Raw genomic sequence first — 22,111 nt, 5'->3', positions numbered from 1 at the left:
TACGGTTATCTGAGCCAAGGAGAAAGATATCTAGACTCAGTTTCTTACAGCTTTAATCACAAAGAGGCTTTTCTTTTAGAACAATGCAGCTACTTGTTAGCCTGATGAACTAGCAGCTCATCCTCTACGCTCCCCTGGAAGCTGAGTGGAAAGGTCTGTGAGGAGGCATCCCTGTATCACTTTCTGTGCTTTTACATTCATCTGTAGGCATTCAGTGTTAGCTGCTTTTGGAAAAAGGTCTTTGAGCTAAACAGAATAACGGAATAACCACGGTTGGGAAAGACCTCCAAGATCATCCAGTCCAACCGTCCACCTACCACAAATATTTCCCATCTAACCCTTGTTGCTTTGTACAACATCTAAACATTTACCGAATGCCTCCGGGGATGGTGACTCCACCACCTCCATGGGCAGCCCACTTCAGTTCCTGACCACTCTTTCAGAGAAGAAATTTCCTAACATCCAACCTGAATCTCCACTGGTGCAACTTGAGGCCGTTCCCTCTAGTCCGGTTGCCAGTTACATGGGAGAAGGGGCCAACACCCCACCTCACCACAACCTCCTTTCAGGTAGTTGTAGAGAGTGATACGGTTTTTTCTGAGCCTCCTCTTACCCAGACTAAATAATACCAGCTCCCTCAGCTGCTTCTCCTAAGTCTTGTGCTCCAGACCCCTCACAGCTTTGTTGTCTTTCTCTGGACATGCTCCAGGGCCTCAACATCTTTTCTTGCAGTGAGGGGCCCAAAACTGAACACAGTACTTGAGGTGTGGCCTCACCAGGGCTGAGTACAGAAGGATGATCAATTTCCTGCTCCTGCTAGCAACACTATTTCTGATACAAGCTGGGATGCCATTGGCCACTGCCTTCCGCCCACCTGAGCACACTGGTGGTTTATGTTCAGATGAGGGTCAACCAATACCTCCAGGTCTCTTTCTTTCACACAGTCTTCCAGCCACTCTGCCCCAAGCCTGCAGCATTGCCATTGGCCTCAGCCCAGCAATCCAGCCTGTCCAGGTCCCTCTGTGGGGTGTTCCTACCCCCAGGCACTTCCTCCCACTTTGGTGTCATTTGCAAACTTACTGAGGGTGCTCTCAATGCCCTCATCCAGGTCATCAATAAAGATATTGAAGAGGACAGGCACCAGCACTGACCTCTGGGGAACACCACTCGTGTCCCATCGCCAGCTGGATTTAACTCCATTCACCACCACTCTCTGGGCCCGGCCCTCCAGCCAGCTCCTTACCCAGCAAAGAGTGTACCTGTCCAAGCTATGGGCTGCCAGCTTTTCCGGAAGAGTACTGTGGGATACAGATCTTTGACCTGGACTTGTATAGCCTTTTTTATGGTTCCTTTTTAACAGGTTATTAGCAAGAAAAGCATTCACCTAAACCTTGTGAACAAACGTAACGGCTGTGACAGTGTAACGGATTGGAAATTTCTGATCTTGGGGGGTTTTATGTCATTCCATTGATTTAGTAAAATGATTATCAAATGGTTTTATTAACAACACTATAAACAATGGCTGAAAGACAAAACTCTATGAGAAACATGATGAGTTCATTAGAACAGTTGTATATTAAGGTTTTAGCCAACAAAAGTGTACCTGGTTGTGAAGAAACAACAATTTATTTCCAAGTAAAAACAATGCTAGTCCTTTTTCATAGCTTTATATCAATTTGTAATGACACGGCTGTAGTTCCAGCTTGAAGTTGAGTGTTTCCCATTGTCTAAAAAGCTAGAGGAGAGACAGAGCACTGAGGTTAGAAAAACACCTCAGAGCACATGTTGCTTATTTCTCTTGGAATATTTACTAGGGAAAGTGATGTGTGAAGAAATGTCAAGACTGTTTTGAGTAGAAATTCAGTGAGAATGAAGATACTGTTAGGCTTAGAGGTCCAGGCCTAAAGGCACAGCATGCTGCCTTCCTGGTATTTCATGAAGCCTCTTACACACACGTTTCTCTCTAGCCATGTGTTCATTTCTGTCTTAAAAAAAAATCAGTGTAATTACCTAAACAGAAAATAAAAAATTTGTTTTTACGGTACTTACCCCTAACATTTTACGTATGCAATACTGAGTTATTTTTATTATTGTGATGAGGTTGACATACTTTTCTTGAGGTTTTCATTTTTTAATCCGTAACTGATATTACTATATGTAATATATTCCAGTCTCAAGTTAAATTCATTAAATGCTTGAATTTTTTGCCAATTTAAGGGATGCCTTTATAGTATACCAATCATAACTTTGAACCATTTCAGAGAGATAAAACATAAAGCACCTTGAAGAAATGAATCTTTAATAAAACTTCTATTGAATATCATCTTGAAAGGTACTGTGAAGCTCTGCAAGCTTGGAGCCTGTACCCTGAGCAGGCTGCACAGCACAGCACTCTGAGTAGCTCCAGGTGAGCCAACAGAGTGCATGTAGGTATTCAAGAGGTCTGTGTCTGTATTTCTTTGGAAATGCAGTCACCTTAGGAGTCTTCCTTTTGGAAATGTGAGTTTGCTAAACTGGCATTCTCTGATTTTTTCCTATCAAAAAATTACTCGGCCAGCCCTAATCGGTGCTGAGGAGGGCTGTAAGAGCCTACAGTGCTACTTACAGCTTATGCACCTTTGTTATTTAGGAGGCAGAAAATGGTACTGTACCCTATAAATGTGCACTACTGTTATTTTAATGGCAAGGTCAACATACTGGAAAACATGCTTTATGTATTTATATTTAACTTACCTTTTTCATCTCTTAACATTTAACTGTCTTTTATTTCTGTTTTGGTTCTTATTATGTCAAACATCAAGGAGCTGCAATACCTGTGGAAACAAGAGCCCTCTCTGAGATTTGAGCATGCTCATGCTCCCTGCGTGTTCCCCCTTTACATAGCTATGTAATGTTATATTTAGATCCTCTAAACTGGGCATCTGGATGATAATGGAGTTGAGCAAAACTGGTAAAAAATGCATGCATGGTACAGAATAAATTAAATATCATAGCCCAAATGGCTTAGATTTTGGCCAGAGATCTCTCACGTGCAAATAAAGTGTTATCATCACTGTTAGACATTAATCTCTTCCCAAGTTTGTGTGCAGTCAGCCTTCTGTAGGCTCCGGGGGAACCTTATAGCGGCCTTCCAGTACCTGCAGGGGGCCTACAGCAAAGCTGGGGAGGGACTTTCTATGAGGGCATGTAGTGACAGGACGAGGGGAAATGGTTTTAAACTGGAAGAGGGTAAATTTGGACTAGACATATTAAGAAGAAATTCTTTACTGTGAGGGTGGTGAGACACTGGAACAGGTTGCCCAGCGAGGCTGTGGATGCCCCCTCCCTGGAAGCATTCAAGGCCAGGCTGGATGGGGCTGTGAGCAACCTGGTCTAGAGGGAGGTGTCCCTGCCTGTAGCAGGGGGGTGGAACTAGGTGATCTTAAAGGTCCCTTCCAACCCAAACCAGTCTGTGATTTCTGTGATTCTTTACCAGCCCTGATAAGGTTAATAAAACATTCATCACTGTAACCATCACTGTGTACATACTGTCTTCTACAGGGATAGCATGAGAACTGTCCCCAGATTCATTAATTTTATTCTGATTAGAAAAACACTTTAGTGGTCTCATTTACATATTGCTGAACAGGCAAGATACCGTAGGTGTCCTGAAAAAATCAGCAGAATCTGCATTTCCATTCAAAATAGTTCCAGTTTTGTTCAAAACGTCCTGTCACCAGTAACAGAACTGGTATAAAATAGGGCCTGCTGACTGGTCCTTGCGGCAAACCAACATGTCACAAGACTGAGAGTGAAGAAGACACAGACCTTCCAAATGAGTGGGTTTTTTTCCCCCAATTTAAAAATATATGATGTAGCAGATATTATTTATAGTAAAACCTCAGATGTGCAAACATACTGTAATTTATTTTGCAAAAGCAGAAATGGCCTATAGTTATCACACTATATAGTTCTGGTAATAATGAGAATATATTTCTTCTTCTTTGTTTTAAAGTAAAATGCAGAGAAGGTAATGATTAAATATACTGTGATTTTAAAACAACTTCATATCAAACTACCCCAAAACACTCTGCAGCCTTTCTGTTTCAGATTAGAAACGGTCTGGAAGTAAAGCAAAAATTCCCACAATTCAATGCAATTGGCTTGGGGGAAAAAAATATATATATATATTATATATATATATATATTTAAGGAACTCCAAACCAAAAGCTTGGCATATATCTCATTCTGGGAGGAAGTGAAAGCTTTCCAGTTCATAGTTCTCCACTGTGAGTTAAAGAAGGAATACTGTTGCCTCATCTAATTCAGACTCTGTCAAATGAACTACTGAATTTTCCTACGCTTTTAGCATTAAGAAGACAGGGCAGGTTAAGTGTGGAGAACTCTTATCTTATGCTTCACTGAATGCAGAAAAATCAATGCTTCTGTCACGCACAGACAGCATGGCCCTGTGTTGTGTGACACTGCCCGTTGCTGAGCCTGAGAAAAAGCCAGGCTAGCGAGTCACAGTAGTTACAGTGCACTGGTAGGAGCAAGAGCTTGCAGCCCTGAAGCAAAAGATATTACCACAGAACAATTTTTATTCTCGTTATGCCCACAATAGCTCATATATATAAATATATATATATACATTTAACACTGCAGTAAGTGTATTGGACCATTGCTAATGCTGATTATTGAGAGCAAGCAAAGGAAGAAGAAAGTGATAAAATATCCTCACAGAGATGTAAGTAGTATATGTTCAGGGAAGGGACTAATTAAGAAACAGTATTTCCTACATGAAAATGAGAACCTGATCTGACTTTTTCATGTTTTCTTCTTATTTTTAGTAAGATGAATCTAAAACCCTTTCAGTTGTGCCGGTTAGGGGGCCATAAAAATACTGTGTTCATTCTCAATAATGGAAGAGACATCAGGTTATCATTTTGTGGGCAGTGAACTTTTCCCAGTGCACACACTAAGGACTAGTATATGCAAAAAAATCAAATTATTTTTGATTCCTGTGGTGGTTGTAGGGCTTCTGTTACAGGGTAAATTTACTAGGCACTGCTTTTGCTTTCTGTACTTTTAATTAAACCTATGTTTAGTTGATGAGATTGACAATGATTTTGTTTCTGACCTGCTTCTGCTCCCTATTTTTATTTGCTGTTTGGTGACTTCTGCTTTTCCCCTAACTTTGCTGGTGTTTAAGAAGCGCACAGTAAGTTACAGGAGAAGACTCAGAGTATGTGGGTGAGAAAATCTTGGCCTAAAGAACCTTCTGCCCTGAGTAACGTCAGCAGACTAAATTGATGGGCCCACTGCTACAATGAAGTGGCAAGATTAGATGACTGACAGTAAGTAAATGCTGAGTGTACTGGAACATAAACTGTACAGTTTCTGTCTTCTATTAGCTGGGTAATCTCCAGGAGGGAATGCCAAGCCTCACCTTTTCCCTTACTGCACCCCACTACTACAAAGTATTCTACATTTGCCAGAGCCTTCCCACTTCTGATAATTAGCTCCTGTTGCAAGGAATCCCAGCCCAGGCAGTGAGTTATTTCACTGACTGTTTCTGCTGGAGAAAAGAAGGCTGCTAAATGCTAGACTTTATTCCTCTTAGCTGTTATTTCCCAGATCCCTCCAATGTACTAACTTGGTTCTCTCAAGATAGTTTGCCTGGCAAGGGATTTTAGTTCCAGGCAGTGAAACACAGAATGATGTTCTTTCATTTGCAGTCTTGGACAGTACACAGGACAGCCAGGTTATATCTGTGCTATGGGTAGGTATACGCTCCAGACTCTGCTGCAGGACAAGACTGAGGCTCATCCCCCACTTCTTTCTTGCCCTGCTTCCAGCGGGAATTGGAAGTGTGAATTAGAAAGAAGCTGCAGGGTGCTGCAGTAGTTCTCACTGTCCTTTTCCAAGATTAGAACATATCTGCTGGGTATGACATGATGCATTACCTGTCTTGGAGTATAAGTAAATACAGGTGCAGACAGAAAGGACTGGAAAGCACTTCTGCTGTACAGTGCTTTTAAAAACCAAAGACACATACACATAGAAGAACACAAAACCAGAGATGACATGTTACATGAAACATCAGCGTGTGACCGAGAGTTTGTCAGTGTATTACATGTACACCACCACCCAGAAAAACAGAGTGAACTGATTTAAGACAGATACTTAAAAGCTATAGAAATATTAATCTCTTCTTCTTGTGAGTAAATTACAATTTGAATAAGTCAGAAACTTTATTCCGATTTCTTATAAGACAGCCCTACTTTACAAGGAGGAAAAGCTAAAGGAGGTCAGAATTCTTTACTTTCAGTAGTTAGTAACTTCTATTTAACCATTTTACAAAAATATATTTTAGGATGACAAAGAAAATGAGATTTCCCAAGGTGTGTGACAGGGGATGAATCTTCATTAATGTCATTCTTACCCTCATATGTATATACACACCTGAACACGTAACAGTTTTATTATGTTGGAATTGTACTCCCTATTTGGTCTATAAATAAAATTGTCAACAATTTTAATAACTGTTTTTCCCCACAGCTGTAACATAAATAGATTATCTCGGTCCTCAGAAATATGAATGCATCACTGTGATGTCTGTAATTTTTACATTAACCATGCTTTGGCAGAATTGGTGAAAAAGGGATTCCTTGCATCACATTCCAAATGTTGCCCTTTTCTTTTTGTTATTCTCTTGGTCTTGACTTTTTTGTCTCCATTTTATTGTATGTTGACTTGTCAGTACAGGTTTGGGTGGCAATTGTTGAACCACGTTGTACAGTCTCAATCTGAAGTGGCAATGTCTTAGTTATGTCATTTGTATTCCTGGTATTAAAAGCTATGACAGTAATCTCAATCAGTGTATGAACTAAAACTAATTCCCATAGGTGAAATACTGGAAAGCAAAATTTTACATACTATTGGAACATAAGCAGATTTCTCTTGAAGTTTCTTTTAAAATTCAGAGACTGACTCCAGTATAAGTAAAAAGGTCTTGTAATTCAGCTATGATAGATGTATCAGATAGAAAAAAACTCAAAGGGAATCTATACAAATAACAGATGAAATTCTGGCCCAAACCTGGGGGGAAAAAAGTGCAAAATTTTCACTAAATTCAGCCACAATTTCAAAATTCCATTCTCCCAAAGCAAATGGAACTCTTCCAAGATATTATGAACTATGAAATGCATAAGTCTCTTTTCCTGTGCATATATAAAAATACACAATAACTATATATATCTAAATATATTCTATTAATCTCTGTACTACTAGGTGTCTGTGTACATAGACTACAAAACTTTGGTCTGGAAACAACAGATGTGGATGAATTTTAATTCACTCGTTCATTCTTAGTTGAAGATTTGTACACCCACGAATTTTTTCTAGATTTTCTTACGTTTTTGTTAGTACAAAATAAGCAAACAGTAGATATATCCATAGACTGGCAGAAAATATCAAGATCTTCCCGCATACACAAAGATTGTTAAGCCGTTAACTGCAATCCAGCAGTTTTGCTCCTCTAGGATCAACTGTCCCATGCCATCTTCTTCCACATTATCCAATGTGCTTGTATCAAAATACAGCTCTGTATCTGAGATGTGCCCTCCATAGGCTAGTTTCTTCAACAGATAGACAGCTGAGCTTCTGAAAATCAAAAGGGCAACTCTGAGAAGTGGGGAGCACCAGTGCTGGTCCTGGTAGTGACAACAGATGCTGATGTAAAACCTCTGTAACGGATGGATTCTGTGTTTTCTATGACATTTCTGCCTTTTTGTCTTCCTGCCAGTAGCTTCTGGGATCCTCTTTGTGAAGGAGGAACAGCAGGTGATTCTCAGAGCCTACAAATTAAGGTCAGTTGAAATTAAAATGCTCAGTGTCTGCAGTCACTGAGAACATTCAGTTCATACAATCCTGAACGCACTGTTCAGATAAGGTGCAGTAGTTAAGTTTTATAATTCAGTACTGCCATCTCTCAGTGATAAGAGATGAGCAAGGCAGTCCTTTCCCAAAATAATGATTGTTTAGTTTGTATGTATCTTTTGTATACTTATTTCTAAATTATTTTTATGTGCTCTTTGGGGATTTATTGTTATTTTTTGTGATGATTTTGAACTGTGTTTTCAAGATTTTTCTTCATATTTACAGTGATTAGAAAATTGGAAGAAAAATGTTGAGATTCTGTTAAAATTATGATCCCAGAAAATTAACTTTAAAGAAAAGCTTAAAATTTTAATCCAAGAAAAGCATGAGAGTTGACAGAAGTGAAAGTTTTGTATGTGAAGAAAATATATTTTCATATATTAATGTACTTGGTGCAGTATTATATAGTGATCATTACCATTCAAACATCCTTTGGTTACATGTTTTGTAGGCACTAAATGAATCACAGAATCATAGAATCACCAAGGTTGGAAAAGACCTACAAGATCATCCAGTCCAACCATCCACCCACCACCAATACTTCTCACTAAACCATGTCCCTCAACACAATGTCTAAATGTTTCTTGAACACCTCCAGGATCGGTGACTCCACCATCTCCCTGGGCAGCCCATTCCAGCACCTGACCACTCTTTCAGAAAAGTAGTATTTCCTAATGTCCAGCCTGAATCTCCCCTGGCACAACTTGAGGCCATTCCCTCTCGTCCTATCGCTAGTTACACAAGAGAAGAGGCCGACCCGCAGCTCACTACAACCTCCCTTCAGGTAGCTATAGAGAGCAATAAGGTCACCTCTGAGCCTCCCAGGTTTCTCAGCCACTCCTCATAAGGCCGCTCCTCAGATGCACCAATAAGTTCCTGCTTTTAATTTAACATTTTCTCTAATCAATAAGAATACAATTAATCATCATTATTGGTATTCTGAATTCTCAACTCTGTGAAAAACAAGAGGACAACATCTTTATAGTCAGTAGGTCAACTTCAGGATCAGATGGGGGTAAAAAAGCTTTTGCATTCTTTGTGCTAGTGATAAGGAAAAAACTAGTGACAAGTCACTAGTAGCCACTTCACCAAGATACAACCAAAATATTCTGTATGCACGCTTATACATATACACACATATTTGTCTTCCAGTGTTTTTTTCTAGTGACTGACTAATGAAAACATGCGGCATTGGAAATCACGTTTCTTTGATGTGTGATGAAGTTACTTTGAGATAGGCTTTAGAAAAAAAAATCTCTCCTAAACAAGGACTGCTGAATGAATTGCAATTACACATGCAAGTAGATCGATTACACCTGGCTGCACAACTGAATTACAAATTACTCTGAAAAGGTCTTTTAAAACTTGCAACTACAAGTCTGCCCCCAGGCTAGCCTGAGAGTCCTTTCATTTTAGCACAACACCATCACTTTGCTACCAAGTGCCATTCATTTGGAAGATAATGTAAAATTACAATTACATGCTCATTTAGATGTGCAATTGCTCATTTTTACATGTGCATTATGGATACTGATTTTTGTAAGTGCTTTATGCTTTCCTGAACTGTATCTAGTAAAAAGAGTAAGTGTGATTGTGCGACTTTCAAATCTAGACTTCAGGAGCACAAAAAGTTTGTTAAAAAAAAAGAAAAAGAAATCTATTAGTTCACCGAGGTTTTTTTGTTGTTGTTTTTCCTTTAGAATTTAATTTTGCTCATGCATCAATAAAAGCTGTAATATTTCTATTTTGCTGTATATAATCCTTAACTAAGGGTTATATGTCGATTCTTCAAATTATTTGTATCGGGTATTTGAGACATCACTGGACTATCAACCCATAATGTAAGAACATAAATAACATCAAATGAAGCAGAAATTTCTGCTAGGGTGGAACCAGCACCAGGGAAACTGGGAGGCAGCTAATAAAGTGGACAAAGCAACTTATGTTTCCATTTACCACAGTCAGAAGCAGGATCCCCTCTAAGCAAAATAAGTGGTGGCTTAAGACAGCAGGTTGCTGGGCTCTGTGAAATGGCTGTGGTCCAGTGCTCCCTCTGCCTACGCCAGAATGCTGGAAAGCTGGCCTCACCGCTACTCCTGCCACTGCCAAGTCAGGGTGGCAACGTGTGAGGTGATAACTATTCCTGCTGGGATAATCAGCGCCTCAAAAACCAGCCATTACCAGCACTAATATTCCCATCTTCCCAGCAGGACCAGATGCAACAAGCTTTCAAATTATCTGGCACACTGTACCCCATTTCTGCCCCTGCCCTCTTATCCTTCCTTTGTATATTAACAGCAGCAGCACAGCCCACAACCTTTCTGAAATATACCAGTAAGGCTTTTACTGTTTAATTCATCCTTAGCATATCGAAACCTACAAGAATACTAGAAGGACGTGAAACTACATCACTGTACATAACGTCATTTTGATATGTCAACCACAAGAAGAGCTGTGTTGATCGTATGGAAGTGTTCTGCAGCACCTGACACACTTATTTCAAAACTGCAACAGCCCTGAGAAAAAAAAATGCAGCTTTATCTTGGTTGCCCCATTGACTTTCCTGTCAGGAACTGTTCTGGAGCAGCAGCAGACATGTAATATTTATGTGCACTTACATATTAATAATTAATAATTAGCACTGGTTTAGCTAAGGGAGAAGGTTGATCTGGACAGGGAAATAACTGTTTTACACGATAATCCTGGGAGAACAGATGACATGGGCCAGAAGAAACATGATATGTCTGAGAATAAAGTAATAATACACTTGGGAGAGATGACTTCAAACCATACTTTAAATGGCAGGAAGTTAGCAAGTTTGAAGAGGTACTCCACCCATTTAAGAATGTGGTGGTGTGCTGGATCGCAGGAATCTAACTGGAAGGTGGTGTGTTATGAGAAAAGACTACGGGAGCATGACACCTTTATCTTTTAGCCTCCATTTCAGGGACAGTATCCAACTTTGCTCATCTGACTTAAGAAAAACGATTCAGGGATGGCAGCGAAGAAAAAGCAGGATGCTTGGTGGAACAAAAGAAGTCTTTATACATGAAAACTAGTATTGTAAATCTTAACAATGTTAGTAATTAAATACTCCTTATTTAAGTACTTGCTGTTTATGTAATCAACTTGCGTATGTGATGTTACCTACCTATTCTGAGCCTTTGGAGTCAGAGTAAGTGCTATGAAATCTATCTATTAAAATAAAAAAAAAAAGATCTAAGAAGTTAAGGATTTTTCATTGGCATTGTGTACTTAAGTAACATAAATCAGGTGATGACCTGGAATCTAAGAAACTAACATCAGCAAATTTTGATCTGTCTCCTTGGGAGCTGGCAGGACTGATCCTCTGCTGATGCCGTGCTGTAACAGAAACACATTTTAATTCCAAAGCAGGGCACCACCACGTGTAAGTGAGCAGCTGGCAGCTCCTCCCTGGTGCCGCTGGTGTGGCTGGGCAGGTTGGCAAGGGCTGCAGGTTCCAATTCCCAAACCGCACCTGACTGCTCTCTCAGGCCTGTGGGTTTTCTTCTTCACTGAGGAGGGCTGTACCTGGGGAGGCCTCACGGGTGTGTACAAAAGTCACTCACTTTCTCCTTATTTCTGCTGTAAGGCCCCAAAGAGACATGGCTGCGCTTTGTAGGAGGGGTAGCTTTACGAGGCAGCTCGGGGCGCAGTCCCGCCGGGCACGGCGCGGGCAGCGCTCAGCGACTGTTCAACGGCTGCGGCGAGGGCCCGGCTGGGGGCGGGCGGGTTGAGGGGCACGGGGCTCGGGCGGCCGTCCCGGGAGGCGGTTGGAGGTGAGCAGCGGGATCCTCATGGCCCGCAGGGGGCCGGGGGGAGATGGTGAGCGGCGGGTGGCAGGCGAGAGAAGGGGAGCTGGCCCGGGCTGGCCCGTAGGCTGTGCGAGAAGGCCTCGGCTGTGGCAGGTGCCTTGGAGTAACGCTCCGTCGTGGAGGCAGTGTCCTCAGCTGCTAACGCCAATCTTGCTCTGCTTTTCTTGATATCGCAAAGACAGAATACTGTATGAATACAGAAGGTTAGGCTGGGTGACGTGTTGAGATCTCATGTAGCCTCATCCTTATACTCACAGGACTTTAAAAGGACAAAATTGAGCTATTTTAACACCGAAATTGATCTCATCCCTTCTTAGATTGCCCTTAGAGTTTCTTTATTTGCTTTGAGATGGTGGTTTTGTAGGCACCCTTCTCTTCAAAATCTGGAGGCAAGGAGGAGAAGCAGAATGTTTGTCATCGCTACAAGCGATCTTGTTTTTATCGACAGGAGAATGCTTTTCAAAAACATTTGCTTCATTGTAGAAACTGCCAGCCTCTTAATTATTCTTTTTTCTCATTTTGAAAAAGCATGTATATGTCATTGATAGGGCACAGGGAAAGCTTTTTTTTTTCTTTTTCCACCTTCTGATGCAGCACATACCACTACTGCATTGCTTTGTGTGCATATTTAGTATCTAGAATATAGCCTTAAGGAAGCATTCCTGTTCTAGATAAAATGAAATTTATCTTCCAGGTCAGTGGTCTCAGTTCATTCTGCAGGAATTTTCATTCTTGCTTTTGTCTACAATTTTTCAGCCTTTTTTTTCTTAAGTTGAGAAGGTAGTAACACAAGGGAATTCCTAGTTTTGTTAACTGTTTTAATTCAGGTAGTACCTGGCACTTGGTTTGCTAGATATGAATGCATTCACAAAGAACTATTATTTTCAAGTAACAGTTTTCCAACATAATCGATGTTCAAAAGTTTATAATGTAGTAAATGATCAGATTTTTCTTAATTATTTTTCTATAATGCAAAGACCAGTTGAAGTGGGAAATAATACTGGATAGCCTAACTACTTTGCTTCTCATCAGAATTGCGCAGTATCTCTACAGTTTCAACTCATGAACTTGATAGTTTCCTTTGAATTGATTTACTTATTTATACTGCTTCTTTTTTAAAGTGTGGCACTTCAGAATGTTAAAGGGAGCTCAACAGTTTGTTGGCAAATCCCTTCAGCCAGCACGACCTGTGTCCCATCTGTCTTCTAAACAAGGTGAGTAGCTCATTAAGCCAAAACCTCAGTTTCTTTTAAGGAGATTTGAAGGGTGTGTAAGGTTTCTTGGATTTTTAAAATTAATTTATTCAAACTACAGTAATGTATAGCTGTTGTGCTGTGTGTTGGTCTTTCCATATAGTCTCTGTGATTAAATCTAAGTTTAAACTACGTCAGGTTCTCTGGTTTTGAATCTGAAATTCTGGCAAACTGTAGGCAACTAAATTGGGCCTCTCTATTAAATTTGGATTCTTGGTTTAGTTGACTACTTCTGTTGAAAACATTAAAAGCACTTAATTTAACAGATTGTTGTTTAATTTTACTGCATTGTTATCTAGCCTTCATACAGGTTAGTGTAAAAACACAAAAAAAACCCCACCAAATACCGTGCAGTATTTGTATCAGGTGTAGGTATAATTTATTTTTTATTTTTTATTTTTTTAAAGCTGTTTATTCATTTTGTGTATTACATTACTGAAGCTGTTACTAAGTTAGAAATCTGTAGTGGCCAGAGAAACAGTGCCAGCATCAGAAAGAAACTAAGTAATTGTATAAACTTTCATTTTGTGTTAAAATTCGCGGAAGAAATGGAAAATTGGACCTATGGTGAGTTATAGTTTTTAATGTGTGAATAAATAAATTCCTGTGTAATCTCTTTGCAGTTCAATTTCAGTAATGCCCTGGAGGCAAGTATCACAAAATAAAAAAGGCAGATGATATTTACAGTACTTTTTTTTTTTTTTTTTAATGTTTTCACTCGTCGTCACCAGCATCAGAAGTTGCTTTCAACTTTCAGGCTGAACTGCCTAGCAACGCTCACGTATGTTTGCAGAATAAGGTTGACTGGGTGAGTACTGAGTAAATACTAAATGACGAAGCTGATGAAGGTGTCTGAAAACTGCCTTAACAGTTACTTATGTCAGTCTTCTGAATGTCTGTGTGGCTTTTGTTTACTCTCCATTGAATGATCTTGAAAACATTGAATTTTTGGTAGGCAAAGTATCTGTTCCTTTGTCCTTTTGTTTTAGCATGGGTTTAATAAGCACGTTGTTCTCATTGCATGAAGCTTCTGGAAGCTGCTTTTTTTTTTTTTTTTTTTAAATGTAGGAGGAGAGCAGGTAGTTGCTAAAGTCTAGGTGTTGGCAACCTGTCCTATAAACTCTGAACTTAGTACTGCTACATATTTGTCTTTGATCACAAGGGGGGAATTTAACAATTATGCTTGTCTCTTGAGCTATGTGTATGTAGAAGAATTAACTACTTTTATAGAGTAGTCCTGTGGACAGCAATGCTGTAGTCCTTAATTTCTTCAGTACTCCGCTACATTTAGCTATGCACAGCATTTCTTTGATGGACTGGTGGATTTTGTTATTGTTGTTTGTGTTTTAACACTGCTGTGGGGTATTGAGAAGACTTTCTAATAATGTTGACTATCAGGTGATTCATAGGTAGCTCCAAGAACCAGCTGATTAGCGCTCTGAGAACTTCCTGATTTGAGTTGATAGGCAGCAGTAGCCTAGAGTCTGGCATAGCAGCCTCACAGAATATTTTCTGTAGTAGGGGCATTGAGTTACCAGTCCTGAAGGTACCTTGAGCTGAATCTGATGACTGATTGAAGAACGATAGTGTGCAAATCAGTATCTTGTCAAATGTTCTCCATCTTCTAAAAACAGGCAGTGTGTTATTACACAGCTGTATGTTTATAGAATCATTAAGGTTGGAAGAAACCTTTAAGATCATCTAGTCTAACTGTCAACCACCACACCCACTAAACAGTGTCCCTCATTGCCACATCTACGGGTCTCTTGAACACTTCCAGGGATGGTGACTCCACCATTTCCCTGGACAGCCTGTTCCAATACCTCACCACTTTTTCTGAGAGGAAATTCTTCTAAGTGTCCAACCTGAACCTCCCTCCCCTGGTGTAATGTAAGGCCATTCCCTCTCATGCTATCACTGTTAACTGGGAGAAGAGGCTGACCTGCACCTTGCCACAACGTCCTTTCAGGAAGTTGCTGACAGCGATAAGGTCTCCCCTGAGCCTCCTCTTCTCCAGACTTAACAATCCCAGTTTTCTCAGCTGCCCCCCTAAGTGCTTGTGCTCCTGACCCTTCACAGGTTTGTTGCCTTTCTTTGGACATGAAACTTGTCTTCCCTGTACTGAGGGGCCCAAAACTGAACACAGTACTTAAGGTGCACCCTTACAATCACCTCCCTGCTCCTGCTGGCCACACTATTTTTGATACAAGCCAGGATACCATTGGCCTTCTTGGCCACCTGGGCACACTGCTGGCTCTTTTTTAGCCAGCTGTCAACTAGCACCCCCAGATCCTTTTCCTCCATGCAGCTTTGCAGCACCTCTACCTCACAGCAGTAGTGATGCATGGGGATCTTGTGACCCTAGTACAGGACTCAGTCCCCATTCCTAGAATAAAATACATATTTAACTTCAAGAATCTATTCTTCAAAACTAGAATTTTACACAAGACAAAAGAGAGCAACACTGGACACACTGCACATTGAAAAATGGGTATGTTGACATAGCAGTTGATATTGCTAAATGATCTTAAGTAGTGATTTCCTATTAAATATCAAAGAATAAATATTCAAGTTAGCATAGGTTAGGACACAGGAAATGCAGGTTACTCTTTTGAGAGCTTGATAAAAGGTGAAGTTGAGAGTAAAACAGATCATGTTTTCTGCTAACACCAGTAATGGAAAACAAGAAAAAATCCGTAGACGCAAAATAAGCCAACTCTAATAAATGAGGTTCCTAAAGCAGTGAAGGAACTGATAAAAATCTGGCAATATAATTCCCCAAACTACTTTACTCTGGTGTATTTAGTGTGCCCACTTAAAGCTGCTTAAATACCTGCCAGGAAAAATAGATCATCATTATGGCACGTGAGGAGAATTAACATTAACTCTGAGTAATCTAAAGAACAATGAATATATATATATAGTCTTGAAGCTGTCATCAGGAATTTATAGTCTGAAACTTACAGTCATAAGTTCTAGAGTCTGTAGAGAAGAGCTCCTCAAATGAGCATCATGGTAGTGCTTATGCAGAAGACATTAGCCTTGATTCTAGACAGTTTCCAGTCAGATTTGTAATATTGGAGGCATTTCATTAACAGGACCTTAGCAGTGTTTCCACTTCGCAAGGAGGAGGAAAATCAAACTGTGGTAGGTTCTACACTGTTCTCTAGTCAGTTTTTGAGCAGTTAGGTATCTATGAACAAAATGATTTAAAAAAAAATAATTGAGACATGCAAGAAAATGTGGAAAATGTTCAGGTATTCACCAGGTAGTACTGAAGGTGGAGCCTTCTCTATGGCTGCTACTTGCAAAAAACCCCAACTGTGAAATTACCTTTTCCTTTGTTGCAGGTAAAATGAGATTTAGGGAGTGTAAGTGCCTGAGCATCCAGATAGAGCTTCTCCTTGATTTTGCACAGTGATTAATTTAAAGCAAAGAATTCTTTTTATTCCTTCATGGTATACAAAGAAGTTTTGGAAGAAAAGATATGGAGAGTGCTGAGTCCACTACCTCATCTAATGAAGATGGAGAGAAAGGCTTGAAAAGGCTCCAATAGTCAGTTTTAACTTGCAACTTCTTAAGCGTAATGTAAAAATGAACTTCAGAGCGTGAGAAATAGATGCACTGCTCTGGGACTGTTCTTTGTAGATTAAGTCCATTCTCTTAGATGCATTTCAGATGGGAGCATGTAGGATGCTGTTCTTGGGAGTGGTGATTCTCCAGGATTTAGATTTTGGGTTGAAAACCAAACACACTATAAATAGTGATATTAGAAAGCAGTTGGCAGACTGCTGTGATGCCAGTGGTGCAAGAAGAAATGTAACTCCCTTGTGGTGGCGTAGACTCTCACACATTACTTTAAAATTTGCTGGCTTTGAGAATGTGTTAGTACTCCTTCCTTTGCTGTACTAGGAAGGAGCTTTTTAATAGCTAAGACATGCCATGACTGTTCAGACATCAGAAAGCAGTTAGAATTAGCAGCATGACTCTTAACTTAATCTTCCTAAATCCTTAGATATTTTCAGGTTTTTTTTTTCCTGTGGAAGTTCTAGACAAATCAGGAAAAGATAACTGTCAACCACAGAAAATGGAAGTATGAGCAGAGTAATGCTAGAAATATTTTACCATTTCGTAATTCTTATCTCTGACTGCAATATGCTTAACACACCATGAAAGCTACTAGTGCAGTTAAGGTACAAAGTGTTGCCTGCTATCTCTGTCCAGAAAATAAAATCCTGCTTTTTAGAAATGTAGATATTCGAGAGAATATGAAAGAATTATTTTTTTTTTTGGAGGGGGGTTGGGAGATCTATCTTAAGATGAACAGTCAATGCAGAGAAGTATAAGATGTAGTGGTCTGCATGACAGTAAGTAAGGTTTTTTGGAGGTTTCTTTTATCTTGGGTTTTAAAAAGACCTGCTTTCCAAAATTTCCAGTCCTTCCTCAGTTCTCCCCTGCCCTCCCCATCTGCCTCAGAATGAGATTAAGATTCCTTGGCCAAACCCAAGAACTTTTCAGGAACCAAAACAGTTTTTGGGGAGGAAACTGCTTCCACGCTTTCCAAAATACTGATTTCAAGGTTCTTACAGCCAGAAGGAACTCAGTATTGCACTGTAAACCTTGGGTCTTGATGCTTATGAAATGTCTCACAAAGCGAGGGAATCCAAATCTCTCATTCCGTATTAAGGAAAGTCTTTTTGTCCTCCTCTTATTATTCAACAGGAGAGCAGATTCTGGCAGTGTTCTAGGTTAGATAAAGGAGAAGGAGGAGGTAATAGTGTTGTTTCTAAGAACCAGCAGTAGCACTGTAAAATTCTGTCTAAGTGATTACTGTTTCAGATATGTGTGTTCCTTCTAGTACTTACCTGTACTGCTCTGTAGGTAGTTGAACTGTTCCCTTGTTATATATAATCAGTAGTAACAAATGCTGTACAAATTCAAGTGAAACCTCTCAGACATTTTACTTGACTCCTATTCCTGTTTGCAGTTTTCTGCAGCTCTATGACTTTCATCTTTCAAGTTGGAGACACATCAGTTGTAAACAGCTGTAGCTCTGACTACAGTTTACTTTGCGCGTCTGGTTCCATTCATATTCTTCTTATACAATAAAGAAAATGGTAATTTAATTATGAAAAGTTTAAAAAAAAAAGTTAAAAAAAATTCTTTCCTTGTCCACAGAAAGTGTGAAAGATCTAAAATATCGGCAACTGGTGAAAGCAAAATTGAATACTAAAACTCTGCCTTAACGTCTTTTAAATAAGAAACCCAGAAACATATATCCTCATTTTAAGGTCTTTAAAAACAAGCTTTGTATTTTATGAAATGTTTAGGTAACTTTTCCCTCCCTATTTTAGCTATCTGAAGTGACTGAAATGAAGATCTTGTCTCAAAATACAGTGCCTCTTCAACCCAAACAGCATGAATTAGATGCAAAAAAAGGTAACGTACTGCAAGCTGATCTTTGTCAGATTTGTGTTTCCTAGGTAGAAGACAAATGAATTTTGAAGGGATGTGGGCTACAAATTGTTTTTTTTTTTTGAGAGAGATTTGTTTCATATCTATAACACAATTTCCAAGCAGTGTGAAACATTACTGTGTTTCACGTAACACTCCATGTAAGTGTAAATGTTTGCCACAAGTGAGTTGGGAAACCTCCACTGGTAGAATTTAGGTTTTATTGGTCTTGTAGAAACATGCCACTTTTGTGTGAGTTACAAGGGTTCCAAGACCAATTAGTGGCATTTCCTTGTTGAACAAATGACAGGGAGTCTGTAGCATAAAATTGGATTCACTTTTTGCATTTTTTTTGCATTAAAAACAAACCCCTGATAGCTTGGAATAGTCTGCTGTGTTTACTAAGTCAATGTGATAGAATTGAATTGTGGTGCTCTGTATTTTACTACAAATGCACAAGATCAGACTTAAATTAGTACTGTTTTTAATACTGATTTTTATATAAAAGCAGAATTGCTATCTGGAATCATTGAAACACCAAGATTGGGAAAGACCTCCAAGATCATCTAGTCCAGCCATCCACCTACCACCAATATTTCCCCACTAAACTATGTCCCTTAGTACAACTAAGTCCCTCTTTAATAAGAAGACAGATCAGTTCTCTGACCTCTCAACTTGGGAGTATTGAACATCAACATTGAGCTAATTGTGTGTATTTACAGAAAGGATCAAATACAGCAGAGATTTCCTTCTGGAGCTTTCAAGCGTGTCTCTCTCTCAAAAGAAGCCAGAGTTTCTGCCTGATCATCCAATTGTACTTGAAAAACCAGTAAGTGTTTTTTTTAATTTAAAGGGCAACTATAAAAAACAAACATGGAGGCTTTTACTAGGCATTTGGTAAGAAACGTTTCTCTTCAGACTAGTCCACCAAGTCAGTTAAAACTTCCAACAGACAGATGGTGCAGTTACAGCGCTGTTACTTCTGCACATCAGTTTTTTCTCAGTCAGTGTTTGACATCTCATTGTAGCAAAAACTATTCAAAGTAAAAGGCCTTTTTTTTTTTCTTTTGCAAAAAGTTCAGGTCTATTTCATGTCGACTCTACATTTGGAAATCATAGTGCAGTGTAATTTTGGATATCTATCTTAATTCCTTTGCCTTTTCAAAATTAAAGAGAATCATCTTGATGAAGGTTTGGCTTGGACAAGTTCTGATTCCAATGTTTGTCTGTGCATCAGTGTTCACTATGAAAAGCATATTAATGAACTTAATGCAGTTTGTGTTATCATTATTTCTCAGCCATGCATCTGCAGAATGCATATTCTGTAGTTTTTGAATAGAAATGAATGATGAATGTGAAGGCTATCCAACAGTGCTACTGTAACCTTGGAGAAGAAATAATTCTCAAATTCCTGGTGTACAAAGAGAAACAACAACAGTGGTTTGCATTCCACTGGCCATGTGTGGGGAAACATTCCTGGTGTGAAACCAGCTTGCATGCTGCTATGACCCTATTGATAGCATCGGGGTGCAGTTCTTCAGAGTTCTTACCAGAAGTGTGTCCAGATGAATATTGTCTTAGCTACATCTCAAGACGGTTCTAAACTTTTCAAATCTCTATTCTTTGGAAAAACAATGTTGAGTATGACAGTATAATTGATTTTATGTTTTAGATCTTCCTGTTATGTTTGTCCACAAGCTAAAGTAAGGTTTTAAGGTTTTAGTTGTTTGAAAACCTGCTTGTAGATTGGCAAGTTTCAGTTTTTGAATTTCAAAATTCCCTCCCCCTCCCCCCTCCCCTTCTGTCCTTTGAGTTTCTAAGGGAGGATGCATGTGTATTTTTGCTTTGTTAGTCTGGAGGCAGGTGGCAATTGCATCTTATTAAATTATTTTATAATATCAATAATAATAAAATATTATTTATAATAGTGTTTATGACTAATTTAAAAGAAGACAAAATTAAAAATGCAACTGGAAAAATAAAATTTTTCTGCAGTGTCATAGCTGGATTAAGTCAGATTTACCTGTGTGCCTTCAGTAGTCTGTTGTGAATTTTTGATCTTGAGAAATTAATTTTTAGTATGACAGTTGCTTCCATTTAAATAGTGCTGGACAGTATTCTTGTTTCTGGGGCAAGTTATTAGGGGATGACAAGGAAAGAGGTTTTATACGTTTGCATGAATACTTAATTAGAAAACTCACAGATCCTTAGAAGGCAAACTGAGGAATAAAGTACTCAAAAACGTTTTTATGCTAGTTCTTCCGCAAGTTTGATTGCAGTGTGTTGAAGCATCAAATTCACAAACAATACCTTACTGCTATTAAAGGCAATGGAAATTAGACTATTAAAGATATTTAAATGCCAAAAATCTCTCACTTGAAAACATTAATGTTGATAATACGTACACTCTTACATAGTTACGTTCATAGATAAAGGAGGAGCCATGCAGAAATTGAAGGGGAAGACTGAACTTTAAAATTGCTTATGACATAGCTAAATAGCACGTAATTAGCTTAGGGGGAAAATACAGTAAAAGCTGGTGTAAGCCAGGGTGGAGTGCATGAGGTTGTTTTGGGGCAGGATAGTCCATGTAAGCAGGAAGATGGCGTAAATGCATCATTATGTTATTGTTTCTAGAAATTAGATGATGTTACTGGTTGTGGGGGTCTGCTTTTAGAGGCTTTGCTCCGTGTTAGTCTTCAAAGTTATTTGTGTACATTGAGTACAAAAGTCTTAGAAGCAGAACCATGGAAACTTGGTTTAAATGGTCTCTTATCACTGAAGTAACTTGAGGGTTTGTCTTGCAGGAGAACAGCAACCCTTTTGTTGACATATGCAAGAAGTGACAGGTAGCTTGGAAGATGAGAAATCCATCTGTGCAGGAGCTACGTATAATGTAGGCCTTAAAGATTTTTAAAGGTACTTGGGTGCCTACATCTGAACACAGGAGCTTACAAAGTCTGTAGAAATACCTATTTCTATCTGTAATTTCCTGAATGCTTTGAAAGGCAAACCACTTTGTAGTACCTGAGATGGTGATACAGTTGCTGTGAAAATAAATTATTTTACAGTTTGGTGTGACCGATTTCTTTTTTTTCTTTGAATTGGCTACGTTACATAGCATTACTGTTTGTCTGACTGTAAACTTTAAACCAGTGCTTGACTGAGGCTTCCTGTTTGCTCCTTTCTTACCAGTGATAATGGAACAACAAACACTATATTAGATCTCAAATGTGTCTGGGTATGTGCTCCTAAAACTTTTTTTTTCCCTCTCTTCTCTTGAAATCTCCCTGTTGACAAAACATGAGAACTGCCTAACAATTGCATTTCTCAAAGCTCTTTCTATTCTAAGTGGAAACAGTGGGCAACATTAAGAAACAAGACAGCTTTTCATTACTTGTCTTACACTGATAAAGTGTATGTCAATACAGAGTGGATTCTGTAACTTATTTTTGTTCAATTAGAATAGTATTTAGAAGAGAGAGAACAAGTTTGAGTATTTCTTGACGACTTTCAGTTGATGAGCATCAATAATAGTTATTTTGTACAAATATAATCATAGTCAAAACCTGAGTTCAGACCTTAAATAATGTATTTTGGGTGGTGAAGGCAAGTTTTAAACTCCTGTGGCAAAAGGTAGCAGGAGCT

The 22,111-nt window shown here is 39.1% G+C and overlaps 1 protein-coding gene and 1 long non-coding RNA gene across 9 annotated transcripts; one reads left to right on the top strand and one right to left on the bottom strand.

The window, feature by feature from the left end:
- LOC110393860 lies at positions 525 to 11,511 on the bottom strand. Of its 3 annotated transcripts, none has more exons than XR_002435231.1 (5): positions 11,420 to 11,511; positions 11,202 to 11,283; positions 11,072 to 11,115; positions 2,734 to 2,813; positions 525 to 1,735 (listed from the first exon to the last, which is right to left on the bottom strand). It is a non-coding gene; the product is annotated as an uncharacterized LOC110393860 (long non-coding RNA). The 3 variants fall into 3 exon arrangements; XR_002435232.1 differs by having other exon boundaries at positions 11,222 to 11,283; XR_002435233.1 differs by lacking the exon at positions 11,072 to 11,115 and having other exon boundaries at positions 11,222 to 11,283.
- Positions 11,402 to 21,548, top strand: C2H8orf88 (chromosome 2 C8orf88 homolog). Of its 6 annotated transcripts, none has more exons than XM_021387255.1 (6): positions 11,402 to 11,489; positions 12,878 to 12,970; positions 13,741 to 13,817; positions 18,364 to 18,448; positions 19,186 to 19,292; positions 21,271 to 21,548. In XM_021387255.1, the coding sequence occupies exons 2-6, from the start codon at positions 12,892 to 12,894 to the stop codon at positions 21,307 to 21,309; spliced, it is 387 nt and encodes a 128-aa protein (XP_021242930.1). In that variant the 5' UTR covers positions 11,402 to 11,489; positions 12,878 to 12,891; the 3' UTR covers positions 21,310 to 21,548. The 6 variants fall into 6 exon arrangements, with proteins under 6 accessions (XP_021242930.1, XP_021242928.1, XP_021242926.1 ...); XM_021387253.1 differs by lacking the exon at positions 11,402 to 11,489 and adding an exon at positions 11,632 to 11,720; XM_021387251.1 differs by lacking the exon at positions 11,402 to 11,489 and adding an exon at positions 11,702 to 11,766.

Source organism: Numida meleagris, chromosome 2, assembly GCF_002078875.1.
Source record: "Numida meleagris isolate 19003 breed g44 Domestic line chromosome 2, NumMel1.0, whole genome shotgun sequence".
Classification (NCBI taxonomy): Eukaryota; Metazoa; Chordata; class Aves; order Galliformes; family Numididae; genus Numida; species Numida meleagris.
Note: the sequence above shows the minus strand (reverse complement) of the source record. Positions and strands in the feature narration are given on the sequence as shown.